Source organism: Cibotium barometz, chromosome 45 (genome assembly GCF_041138505.1).
Source record: "Cibotium barometz isolate CiBa-2024 chromosome 45, ASM4113850v1, whole genome shotgun sequence".
Lineage (NCBI taxonomy): Eukaryota > Viridiplantae > Streptophyta > Polypodiopsida > Cyatheales > Cibotiaceae > Cibotium > Cibotium barometz.
Window position 1 is genome coordinate 21,186,507 of NC_141090.1, and position 13,174 is coordinate 21,199,680.

General features: G+C 40.3%; 1 protein-coding gene across 1 annotated transcript; it reads left to right on the top strand.

Moving 5' to 3' along the window:
* Positions 1–9,536: 9,536 nt before the first annotated feature.
* LOC147612512 (uncharacterized) lies at positions 9,537–11,488 on the top strand. The gene is made up of 5 exons (XM_086782808.1): positions 9,537–10,145; positions 10,319–10,354; positions 10,444–10,575; positions 10,655–10,762; positions 11,117–11,488. The coding sequence occupies exons 1-5, from the start codon at positions 9,809–9,811 to the stop codon at positions 11,320–11,322; spliced, it is 819 nt and encodes a 272-aa protein (XP_086638934.1). The 5' UTR covers positions 9,537–9,808; the 3' UTR covers positions 11,323–11,488.
* The last annotated feature ends 1,686 nt before the right edge of the window (positions 11,489–13,174 follow it).

The window sequence follows — 13,174 nt, forward strand, 5'->3', positions numbered from 1 at the left end:
TGACTAGCATTTTTTTTAGTACATGAGAAGCACTCTTTCCTTTGAGGAAAGGGTGAATTTGGTTGCCGAGTTTGAGCGTCGTTATTTCCATGTTCTAAGTTGGTCTGGGCCATGGCCGGTTTATACTGTTAATTGGAACGATGTTTTCCAAATTACTATACGATTAGATTCAGATAAATTAGATGAAAATATTGTGCTCATGATTATTCAAGAAAACCTGGGCTTGATTGATCGTTATGAAATAGACTATAATGTCCATGGTGATAGAGATCAAGCACGACAAGTATTCGATGAGGTCATCAAACGTGTCCCAAAGCAAAAGCTTCGTCGAAAATAAACATGGTTGTGTTATTATTTAGTACCCCCATTGGTGGTAGATTGTATAAGTATTTTTTATTGTTTCTTATTATCTCTAAGTATAAAAAAGATCATGATTATTATTAATATATAGCTTGATTATGTTTCATGCAAAGAAATGTCATTAAATATCTTGAAGTTGAACTATGATAATAACAAATTGTTGGATACGATCTTTTTTGAGGAGATGCCACAATTGGGCTTTTTTGGATATCATTGTAGCCCAAAATGGGAAGTTCTTGGCTTTGCTGGGTGGGATGATATTAATCCTCGATATATTTATATAGTCTTAGGTCCTTACAGGCTAGATGACAATCTTAAACTTCTTTTAATCAAAGAGGCATTGGGATTATTAGATGGCTTCTACATTGTGGGTAGTAGATGCAGGAGCTCCGAGGAAAAGTGCTTCATTTTTAGGGAAATATTGAAATGCATTCCATTGAAAAGGTTGGTAAAGATAATGTAATAAGATTTAAGATTATTGATGGATGGGTCTTCTCTCTCTCTCTCTCTCTCTCTCTCTCTCTTTTGTATGTTTGATTGTTTGTTTGTCTCTGCCTCTCTCTAAACCAATACTTATTATTGCGCTTTATTTTTTATTTGGTGTGAAATATAGTTAGGAGAGGGTGAAAAAAATAGAGAGATCATACGTTTGTTATTTTATGTGTCTTTGAATGTGTAGAAGCAAGCACAAGGACGATTGAATCAAAGTTGGTGCTTTGGAGTATATTTCTCTCTTCAACTTGAGGTTAGTTCTTTTGATGCCATCACTATCTCTCTCAAATTTTGTGTTAAAAAGAGATACATAGAGTGAGGATTACCGAGAGAGAGAGAGAGAGAGAGAGAGAGAGAGAGAGAGAGAGAGAGAGAGAGAGAGAGTGGCGGAGAGAGGATTGTGTACATCAAGATACTTTTTTTATCTCTTTCTATCTTATGAGTGTTTTGTCGATAATCTGATTGCAAATATTAGTGTAATATTGATATGTTAGAAACCATTTTTGGACTTCTGCATTTGAGATTATTCAGAATACATAATATACACATTGTTGTAGCCTTGGAGAATATATGCATTTAGTATCTTTTATTAATTGATAAACATTCTTAAAAAAGAAAAAAAAACCTTTCATAGACAAATATATGTATCACTGTGTTCTTCTTTTTGTTGCGGTATACATGTAGGTTACTAGGGTTTGGTTTATGTTGACAAAGATACATAGAGATAATTGTAGATCCTTAAGATATTAATTTTGGATTTCAGCAAATGGAGCTTCAAAATGATAACAACCGCTTCAAAGATGTAGTGGCTGTGGATGATTCTCCGTCTGGACAAACAAGCTCTAAACGTCTTCAAACTATTGCGGATACATGCAAAATTCGGTTGCTTGCAAGGAGTACTTAGATGCCCTTTGGGATGAGATTTATGGAAGTGACAGCCAAAGGGGAGATGCATTGAGAGATGAGTTGACTCATCATCTCCATCGCATCCATGACAGTAGTGGTTGCATGGAGGCAAACCAACTAGACATGATGTCTTTCATGGAGAACATGCATGTTCAAATTGGGGAATATCTACGTGGATGTAATTGGCAATGTAAAGAACACGTAGATTCTCTAAAAAAGATCAAGTGCATGCATTAGGCATGGAGGTATTGACTCGAAAGATATCTGTTAATCGACTCATGCAATTATAAAAAAAGATGTGCCGTGTTTTAGAAGCCATGGTAGTTGCTTAGAGATTTTATGAGAGGGATGATATTTTTTGATCAAGGGTCAAATTGTGTTCCAACTTTTAGATTTGGCTCTTCATTTTGGCGATATATATGAAATTTCTATTTTTCCAAATTTAATACTTCTCTCTTCCATCTCTCAACATGTTTCAACTCTGCCTTCCTTTATCTCAATTTTTGAATCCATGGTACCACCTATCATTGTGTTGGTTCTGTCATACCTAATGAAACCCGAGTTGCGGCTCCTCGATTAGCTCAGCTTTATGTGTATGATACAAAGCATGAATTAGAGAATAGACTTCATGGGATGCCCTCTTTAAATCACAACATTGTCGAAAGGTTGCAAACAATGATGTATGTACATAATCCATACGCCCGTGCACTTTGTTCAATAAGAGAAATGTTGTTGTCAAGTCCACATGCAAATTTGAGAATGGTCATCACACTGAAGCTCGATCAACCTCACGACAATACTTGGTCCCTACAGGAAGTGAGGTAGCAGCTATCATGCCGGGTCAAGGAGTTGATTTTCATGTGGGGCATAGAGACATTCAAATAATGTCGTGCATAGGTGCTATAAAAACAAAATCTAACTTACATCGCTCATATATATGCCTCTATTATATGTTCTTCTATTTCCTCAAGGAGAGAATGGTTGGCATGTTGGAATTCTACTCAATGATAGGAATAGAGAAGGCTCAAATGAGGATACAAAGACCGTAACTCAACGACAATATTATGCTTATAGACTACATATTAGGGAAGGTACAAATGCATGCCTTCGACGCGGTGGTCGCCTTTTGCAACAGTACATTATTGATGTATATAGTAGCATGGAAGAATCTAGATTAGTATGGATATGCAATAACCAGAAAGCATTGCGTGCTCAAGTATACCAGGGTCTTGCAGATATGGTTAATTTAAGCGATGGGGTTAATAGAGTCTCTGCAGGCATTGCTAGACACAGGGTGGTACTACCATCTACATATATTGGGGGGCCTAGATATATGCATCAATTGTACCAAGATTCAATGGCTATTGTTAGAAAGATGGGTAAACCTGACCTGTTTATCACCTTTACTTGCAATTCTAAGTGGCATGAAATAACCAATGCTTTATTGTCGGGTCAGGTTGCCCAAGATCGACTTGACTTGACTGCACGGGTCTTTTATGAGAAGCATAAGGACATGATACACTTATTGGTGAAAAAATCAATATTTGGAACGGTATTGGGATTTATTTCTATTATTGAGTTTAAAAAAAGAGGCTTGCCACATGCACATATATTATTGATTTTGGAAAGTGGATGTAAACCGATCGAGATCCGTCACTATGATATGTTGGTGTGTGCTGATGAACTTCCTGACAAGGTGATGTTTCCAAAGTTGCACAGCATAATTATTCATTGCGATGTCCATGGACCATGTGGTGAATTGAATATGCACTCTCCTTGCATGGTTAATGGGAGTTTCAAACATCGGTATCCTCGGAATTTTTGCGAGAGTACTAGAGTTGATGACAATGGGTATCCAACTTACATGCGACGAGATGATGGTAGTTTTATCCAGGTAAAGGATCATAGGGTGGATAGTCGATGGGCTGTTCCATATAACCCTTTTCTCTCTTTGAGGTACAAAGTCCATATTAACATAGAAGTATGCTCTACCATTATAGCTGTAAAATATTTATATAAGTATGTATACAAAGGACATGATAGAGCTACTATATAGAGTTGCAAGGTAGAAATGGGATTATTGACGAGGTTAGTCAATATCTGGATGCACGGTACATTTCTGCTTTAGAGGCATGTTGGCGCATATATCAATATGATTTGCACGATGAAAAGCCCGATATACAAAGGTTACATGTTCATCTCCCAATGCACAATAATGTGCTTTTCAGTGACCAGGATGACTTGCGTGATGTGATTAGTTGTGACAGAAACCAAAGAACATCTCTCACTCTGAATGATTCAAAGCCAATCAATTGTATGCAGATGCAAATAGCTTACTATATGTTGATTTCCCTTACAAGTGGGTGTGGAATTCAGCTCTTCGCTCATGGACTAAAAGGAAAATGGAAAATATGATGGGATGTATGTATAATGTTAGTCCGAGTGCAGGTGAGCAATATTACTTATTTTACGGATGCTACTCACAGTGTGCAAAGGGTGCAAATCTTTTTAGGATTTGCGAACAGTGAATGGACATTTGTATCCATGTCTTGAAGCTGCAATTCAGAATACATGATTTCAGTTGCGTCAATTATTTGTCATTATAATGGTTTTTTGTGAGCCTATATATCCTGAGCAGCTTTGGGACAAATTCTCCGCCGAAATTTCAAAAGATTTTTTCCATTCATTGCAGCAGAGAGGGTGTGTCGATGTTGGTGTTTGTCATTCTATAGTAAAGAATCAGGCTTTGTTGCACATACAAGATCTCTTACACCAGTATGAAAAGCGGTTAGCTAATTTTGAAGGGTTGCCTACTCCAGATAGATCAAGTATTGCCACTATCAACAATGGTTTGTTGATGGGAAGAGATGATGTTTGAGTCAGCAGGCTGATTTGTTTGTTTCCATGGAAAGGAGTCTTAATAGTTGTCAATTAAGAGCATTTGATACTATCCATAGAGCCGTTTCTTTGAACCAGGGTGGTGTTTTTTTCCTTGATGGACCAGGTGGATCAGACAAAACTTATCTTTACAATGCCTTGCTATCTCGATTGCGTGGAGAGAAACACATTGCCTTGGCATGTGCATCCTCTGGAATAGCTGCATTGTTACTCTCGAATGATCGTACAGCTCACTCATGTTTCAAAATCCCATTGATACTCAATGCTTCTAGTACATGTGGAATCAAAGCTAATAGCCCATTGGCCGAGGTGTTGAATGCAAGGTTAATCATTTGGGACGAGGATCCAATGATGCATAGGTATGCATATGAAGCAATGGACATGACATTGAAGGACATCATGCAAAGTGATACAGTGTTTGGTGGAAAAGTTATGCTCTTTGGTGGTGACTTTGGGCAAATCTTACTGGTTGTGCCAAAGGGATCACACGAAGACATTGTTGATGCAATGTTATGCTGGTCACATATTTGGAGATATGTGAGTGTTTTAAAGCTCACCCAAAACATGCGGGTTAGACAGAGTGCTTGTAGTGGTATAGAACATGAATTTGTCAAATGGACATTACAAATTGGGGATGGCACTATAGGTCAGCCAAACAATGAATGCAGAGTAGTAATTCCATTCTCGCAAATATTGATCCATGGCAACTCTGATTTGAGTTTGGTAGAATGGGTATACAAAGATCTTCATAGAGTTGAGGATTATGCATGCTGCTTCTTCAAAGACCGTGCTATTCTTGCACCACGAAATTTAGAGGTTGATGAGATCAATGAACTAGCCTTGAGCTCATTGCTGGTCTTGAAGAAAGAGAATACCTTAGTGAAGATTCTGTTGTTTCTTGCGAGAATGACGCAATACTATATCCAATTGAGTACTTGAACAATTTGAACTTAGGTGGTAGTTATCCTCCTCACCGCTTACTTCTAAAGATTCATTAGAAAAAAAGGGAGCTCATTTTGGGGCCTTTTAGAAGAGAGAGAAAATAGGCTCTCAACCAATCAAGAGTGGGCCAACGTTACGTTGAAAATTCAACAAAAGAAGATGAAAATAAGAAAAAGAAATAGTACTGTATATTCGTAGAAGCGTGTCACATTAATAAGGTGATCCAATTTGAATCTTTAAAAAAATTATTTTTTGTGCAGAATTTGGTGATTTTGACATCGCAGACGCGTCCGGAACGGCCCAAAACCCCAAAAACGGCACTGGAAACGCTGGAATCGGACATCCGGAGGCCCGAAAACAGCCAAAAAAGGCTCCAAAAGTGGATTTGCAGATAAACGCGATTTGCAGACGCGCCCAGAATGGCCCAAAACCCCAAAAACGGCACTGGAAACGCTGGAATCGGACATCCGGAGGCCCGGAAACGGCCAAAAAAGGTCCCAAAAGTGGATTTGCTGGGCCTCCGGATGTCCGATTCCAGCGTTTCCAGTGCCGTTTTTGGGGTTTTGGTCCGTTCCGGACGCGTCTGCGGTGTCAAAATCACCAAATTCTGCACAGAAAAGTGTTGCTCTTATATGAACATTGAATGTAAAGCATGTGAAAGAATATATTTATTCCTTTTCACACTGACATTTCTGACGCAAGTATCCATATTTTCTTGCTTTTGTAGAGAGAGAAAAGAGAAAATAGTGAATTTCTTACAGGGCCCCAAAATGAGCTCCCTTTTTTCCTAATGAATACGCCTATCATTTTGCTTCGCAATTTGGACCCTTGAAGGGGACTTTGCAATGGTACCAGATTGATATGCAAGTAATTTAACTCAAAGGTGATAGAAGTAGAAATCATTACAGGTACAAACATTGGAGACAGAGTCTTTATTCCCAGGATAACATTTGTGCCTGCTATGCTTCAATTGCCATTTGAGATGAGAAGGAGGCAATTTCCTGTCAGGTTAGCTTTTGGTATGTCAATAAATAAGTCCCAAGGACAAACATTGAGAGTATTGGGGCTTTATCTCGCCACACAAGTATTCACACATGGACAACTGTACGTTGCTATGTCACGTGGTGTTAGATCATCCGATGCAGTGAAAGTGCGTGTAAAGCATATTGTGGAATATGAAAGTGGCACAACAGGTTCAAATGAAGTCTTCACAACCAATGTTGTCTACAAGGAGGTTTTGCAAATGGCATGCCGAAGAATTTAAATGTAAATGGCAGCTTACAAATGTTAGAGAGTACATTTATACATATCTTTGTGCAATGAAGTAAGCATTTGATTGGAGAATGTTCTGAAGATGTGCAATTGCAGTCTTTGTTTACTTTTGGATTGCTTTTATATACAGTGCCCTTATATTATTCGTTGTTGCTTGGCTCAAGCTATCGAGCACGCACACACACACACACACACACACATACACACACAACCATATATATATATGTGTGTGTGTGTGTGTGTGTGTGTGTGTGTGTGTGTGTGTATATATATATATATATATATATATATATATATATATATATATAGAGAGAGAGAGAGAGAGAGAGAGAGAGAGAGAGAGAGAGAGAGTGTTATATTTGATATTAGAGATATATTGCTTAGGAGAGAGAGAGAGAGAGAGAGTGTTATATTTGATATTAGGGATATATTGCTTAGGATGGATGTGGCAAGGAGGTCATTTTCGTTTGTTTATGGTGATGGACAAGATATTGAAGGTAAATGTTTTAGACGCTTGCTATAATTTAGGTATTATTATTTTTCAAGATCTATTTAATATTCATGGCTGAATTGTAGACCCTCCATTTTGGGAAGGCCAAGCAACAGCTTCTCTAATTATCTAACTATTAGAGAGCACTGGTGTTTTACGGTATATATACAAACTTCCTTTTTATGTAGCTTTTGTGTTTTGTTTGATTAATTTATATTTTTATTGAAACATTCTTTTTGCAATAGGGAATATCTTCACTTTTTAGAACCCAGATTATTGTTAGGTTTGTATGGTCAAGACAGTATGACGAGAGCTTTGGGCTCCTAGTAGGAATTTACAATCTACGATTGCGGGAGGTTGCAGATCAATTTTATGTATGTGTAATGTTTGTGGATTATGAAAAGCCTGATAAGTTAGATTTTCAGTACATAGGCACTGGACAATATAGAATTTTTCAATTTGCTGTTTACAAGCTTGTTCAAACGTTGTTCGCCTCAAATATTGATCCACCAAATGAGTTTTGAAAGCTTTTATTCTTATCCAACTTTTTTCAATGAGAGTTATATTTTCAATGCTTATATTTTTTATGGCATACATTTTGCCGGATGGAGGCGCGGGGTATAGGCTACCAAGGAGAGATAATCCAGTTGTCCGAAGATTGTTTTAAGGCCGTGTTCAGGTGTGTTAAGATAGTCATCATTTTATGGGTTTGTAATGCTAGATGTATATTTATATACCAAGTTTGGTGCTTTAGAAGCTTCTATATGGATATATATGGAAATCATGATGTGTTTATATATGTAAGGTTGGCAAGTTGAGGGCGATGTATATGTATATGTATGAGTGTGACCAGTATCTATGGATATTATGGGTGCGTGCGCATACACAGACACATATTTACACGTGTATGTGACATGCACACATGCATTCATAGGCGCGCACACACTTACACATATCTTCCAGTTGTGGCATGTATGGTTTCAATGGATTTCACGTACACGTACACATACGAACATGTACATACATACATACATCTTTATGTGTGTTTGTGTGTAACTCGATGTGCCTAGCTTCTAAAAAGAAAGGAAGGGTGATTTTACACATATTTCTTTTGCATGTACCTACATGGAAAATGCTTCCTTGAAAATGCAAAATGCTTCTTGCCCGTCGGAGATGGGTCGCGACACTGGTCCCTTTAAAAAAGACGGGTACTGAAATTACATTACATGCCATCACTCTCCACTATGAGCAGGGGTAGATTTGGACCCTATGAAGGCAATTTTCGAAAAGGCACTACTTAGGATAGGCAAAAATCCTAAATGTTAGCTTAAGATATGAATGTTTATTACCATTGTTGGTGGAAGCTTTTTGTTTTTCCCAATAGCTTCTAAGCCCTCTTGATTTTTGGTGGCACCCTTGCCCTTCAAAATTGACTGTTTTTTTTTTTGGGATCTTTGTGCTCGTGTGAGTGTGTGCTTTTTCTACATGGGACTTCAACACCATAAGGCTGTGTCTCCATTGGTCAAAATTGACTGGTTTAATGAAATATAACAAGTTTTTTTTGTATTTTACTGTATTTTTTGACGGGCATTTTTAAAAAAATCAAGTATTTTATGGTCAAAATGCAAAAAAAACGGACATAACGCCTCGGGGTCGGAGCTAGAGGCCGCTAGCAATGGGCGGCTGCCCATTGCCCAAGTTCGATGTAATGTCTAAACTTTAGAGTTTAATAATGCCTGCGGGGCCGGGCTCTTTGCCACAATTGGGCAAGGAATTCCCTAGGGGGGGGCGCCCAGGCTCTAGCCGCTGCTGCTGGCTGTGCAAAGCGTGTGAATATATATATATATATATATGCAGAGAGAGTGCCGTTGAGGGAAGAAAGAGGACATGGGGAGCATTAAAGGCGTAGACAGGGTGCACACATGTGGCTAGACTCACGTGGGCGTGCGTCGCGCCATGCCAAATGGCTGGGAATGCGAGCCAGGTTGGCCAGTTTTTTGGGATAGAAATACACTATTCTCTCTACGAAGGTAGGTACACTACGATACTACGATGTACATCGTAGGGTGCAGACTGGTAGCCGTTGCTAGAAGCACCTTCATAAGAGGCCGCCCTCACTCTGCTCTCTCACCGCCCCTCCGCCGTGCTCTCTCTACGTTTGCCAGCCCCCAGAGTTGAATCCTCGTATTTGTTCACCATCGCTAGCTAGCTAGCTGTCTTGGAAGTTGGGTGCTGCTCGTGTTTCATTGAATTTTTGAGCCTTCGCCCACTTGTGTGGGACAACTGAGCTTTGCGCGCATTGCAGCTGGCTGGGTAGCAAGAGAGACGTAGATTACTAGATCACTCTCACTCTTCAGTCTTCACCTCCCTTTATAGCACTCCCCTCCCTCCTTGCCCCATTCCTCTCTACCTTGTCCACGCTCATCCAGACCACCATCCTCATCGGCTATGGATTCCCTTCGCTTCAAGCTCTCCAGCCTCTGGCTCCTCGTCATCTGCATTGCCCTCAATGCCTCTCTGACTCCCGCCCTAACCCCTGCTCCTGCCCCTGATTGCATCACTGCCCTTGTTCCCCTCTTGCCATGCCTCGATTTTGTGCAAGGCAATGCCTCCACCCCTCCCCAGAACTGTTGTGTTGGGCTGGCCAGCGTTGTGGAAACCAGCCCCAGTTGCCTCTGCACTCTCTTCAACTCCAGCTCTCTTGGCATCCCTGTTAACACAACCCTCGCTCTCCAGCTCCCTGCTCTCTGCAAGGTCTCGACCCCTCCCCCTAGCCAATGTGCAGGTAAAATGTCTCTCTGTCGTTCAATCCTACTGTTCTGTGCAGCAGTTAATCATAGTAACACTGTTTTCAGAAGCTGTTTTCCCGCTTTAACAGTTTTAACCAATTTGTACCAAGATTTACTTATTAATGCTCTAAGCATTTCTTTAAATCGTTTGGCCTGATGTTTTTATTAGCTGTTGGCGTCCCTGTTCCTGCTGCTTCACCCCCTGGTAAGGTTGCTGCTTCGAGTGTTCTCCGATGGTGCTTTATTTATGATATGATGGGTTTGCTCAGTCTTGTACTTGTTGCTACCTTACAGTTACCCCTCCTACTGCATCAGCGCCCCCTCCAACTGCATCAGCGCCCCCTCCTACTGCTTCAGCGCCCCCTCCAACTGCTTCAGCGCCCTCCAAAAAGCCTGCCAGCCCCCCTTCAGTAGCACCGTCTTCAAGTAAGCCCTTTGTCTTGAGATTACCTCTTTCGTCTTCCTGTTTTGTGGATATATTTTGTAAACGGTTTCGGCTGTGCAGCTTCACGTACCCCTAGCACGGCTCCCACTACTCCTGCGCCAACTGTGGCACCTCCCTCTACAACACCGTCTATGACACCCTCAGTTCCACCTTCAGTTACTCCATCAGGTAATTTTCTTCTCTGTCGATGGTCTTAATCTAAACTACTTCCCAACACGAAGGTATGTGTTTTCCCACGTCTGCGCAGACGTTCCCCTTACAAATTTATTTCGAGTATTTGATATCCTACTCCTTAATTACGTTATATTTGATGCGCCTGTAATTGTAGGGGATGGGTCTCTGTTAGGTTAATCAAATTGCTGATTCATTCCGTATAGTAAAATTAGAGGAAGTGAAACTGTGTGTGGGCGCTTAATTACGTGTATTGATGTCTCTTATTTTGGTCAAGTTGCTAATGCAATCTGTTGCAGTAAATTTAGAGAGTGTTGAACTGTGTGTGGGCTTCGTGCTTCACTTGTGCAGCTGTGCCCGTGCCGTCGACAACTCCTGCCGCCACCCCTTCATCCTCATCAGCACCGACGCCGTCTTCATCTTCTCCGCCATCTCCTCTCGCCCCTCCGGCAGAGAGCCCCGCCAATAACAGCAGCGATGCCACCCGATTCACCTCCTCCATACTTTCCTTCATCGCTCTCTTTACAATTGCTTCACTGCAGTTTAACATTTTCTAAAGTTCTGTTACCCTTTCTTATCGTTGTATTGTTATAGCTTTTGGCCGCGTTTGGCCTTCACAGCCTGGTAACACATGTTCTCAGAGGATCGACAACTATAGCCCCACGTTGTTGGCAGGCTTGTATTCGATTTTTTAATCAATTCAGAGATTTATTTGTTCTTAGATTTTGAAATAAAAGATGGATGCTGCAGACGCTTGTATGTACTTTTTTTTTTTGGAAATGGATTCTGCTAAGCTTTGAAGTCAGAGCTAATGGTAGTAAATTGTCAACTAATGAATAATGATAATATAACTATTGTTTGTAATTGCATCCCAAATACATATTTTTTTTCACTTAATGTAAATAAGCTCTACTTTATTTGAAATTGAATCCCAAAAAGTTACATTTAATAAGTTACACAACTTCATTAAATAAGTTACACAATAAAGTCCCATCTCTCATTCAAGAGAAAACTAGAACGCTCCCAAGAGATTTGATAGAGCAACATGGTGCAAGCCAACATCATAGTCTCCCAGGTACACACACCGTCTCAGGGTTTGTTTTACCACAATGTCTCCCTTTTTAGACCTACAGTGGTACATTTTAGGTTTGGGCCCCATTGGATTCTCTATGAAAGCATCAAAAGTATAATTCACTTGTTTTTCTTAAGGTACTATCTTTTGGTTTTGGGTCTAAATATGATCAGCCTAGTCTTCCAACCTTACCTGCAAGATATGAACCGTGGGTTATGTTACTTTAGTATGCTTGAAGGTTCCCCCAGTAGAAACATGATTCAAGTAATGCGCATTTGCAGTTGCAACATTAACTGATCTTGAACAATATCTCTGTAGCTTAAGCCCATTTACCAAGGACAAGCACCTTTGACAGCTGGGCAATCCCAAAATGCATGTTTGCCATCTTACAATGCAAATTTTCACCTGGGACAACACCCACCTTTGACAGTTGGGCAATCCCAAGTCCAATTCTTGATCCAACATGACTCATCCGCAGTAGAGGAAAACCACCCACTTTTGAGTATGCACCAACACCTGAGCCATCAAATCCTTCTCCCTAGGAGAGAGATGAAGCTCCAATACTAACTAATCCAACTCTTTCCACCCTACAACTATCCAATCTCGACAATCATTCAGTCTCTTTAAACCTTTATTAACTAATCCAAGTCTTTTCACCCTACAATGTTAACTAATCCAACTCTTTCCACCCTACAATGTTAACTAATCCAACTCTTTCCACCCTACAACTATCCAACTCATTCAGTCTCTTTAGACCTTTATTATTTAGCTTCTTTGCAGAGCGCTAGTATCTAGTAGACCTAAGGGAGAGTTGAATTTATGTGTCCACCAAATCCCTAGGTTGAGCATAGAGTGCCTGACACTTTGCATCCCCCATCCTAGGCCATAAGGCTCAAGCCATCTTTCCACCTCTTGCACATCATCTTGCAGAAAGGGGAGCCTGTCAACTTTAGAGAAGCAAAGGAGAATAATTTGTCTTTCCATCCCAAACCCTGCCACATGTCTTGAGCATATATATGAACCAGTGCCAATTCTACCAATTCCCTTACCATAGCAGACCATGTTTCATCCTGATGCAGACATTTGGGAAGCATCAAGGCCGCCCTTGCTAGGGTATGAGAAGGCATATGTAAAGAAGGCATATGTAAAATTCCAATTCCCCCTTTCCCTTTTGGGACAAACAACTTATCCCATAGGTCCCACTTTCTTTTTCCAATGACTCTTTCCAAAGTCCATCATCGGGCATAAACCTTGCCACTTACCTTAAGCATGAACTAGTGCCAATTCTACCAATTCCCATACCATAGCAGACCATGTTTCATCCTGATGCAGATATT

Excerpts from the sequence above, each read along its gene's own strand:
- LOC147612512 (XM_086782808.1), top strand. The coding sequence starts at position 9,809 with ATGGATTCCCTTCGCTTCAAGCTCTCCAGCCTCTGGCTCCTCGTCATC. Across the intron at positions 10,146-10,318 it reads TCCCCCTAGCCAATGTGCAG|CTGTTGGCGTCCCTGTTCCT; the intron begins GTAAAATGTCTC and ends TGTTTTTATTAG. Across the intron at positions 10,763-11,116 it reads ACCTTCAGTTACTCCATCAG|CTGTGCCCGTGCCGTCGACA; the intron begins GTAATTTTCTTC and ends TCACTTGTGCAG.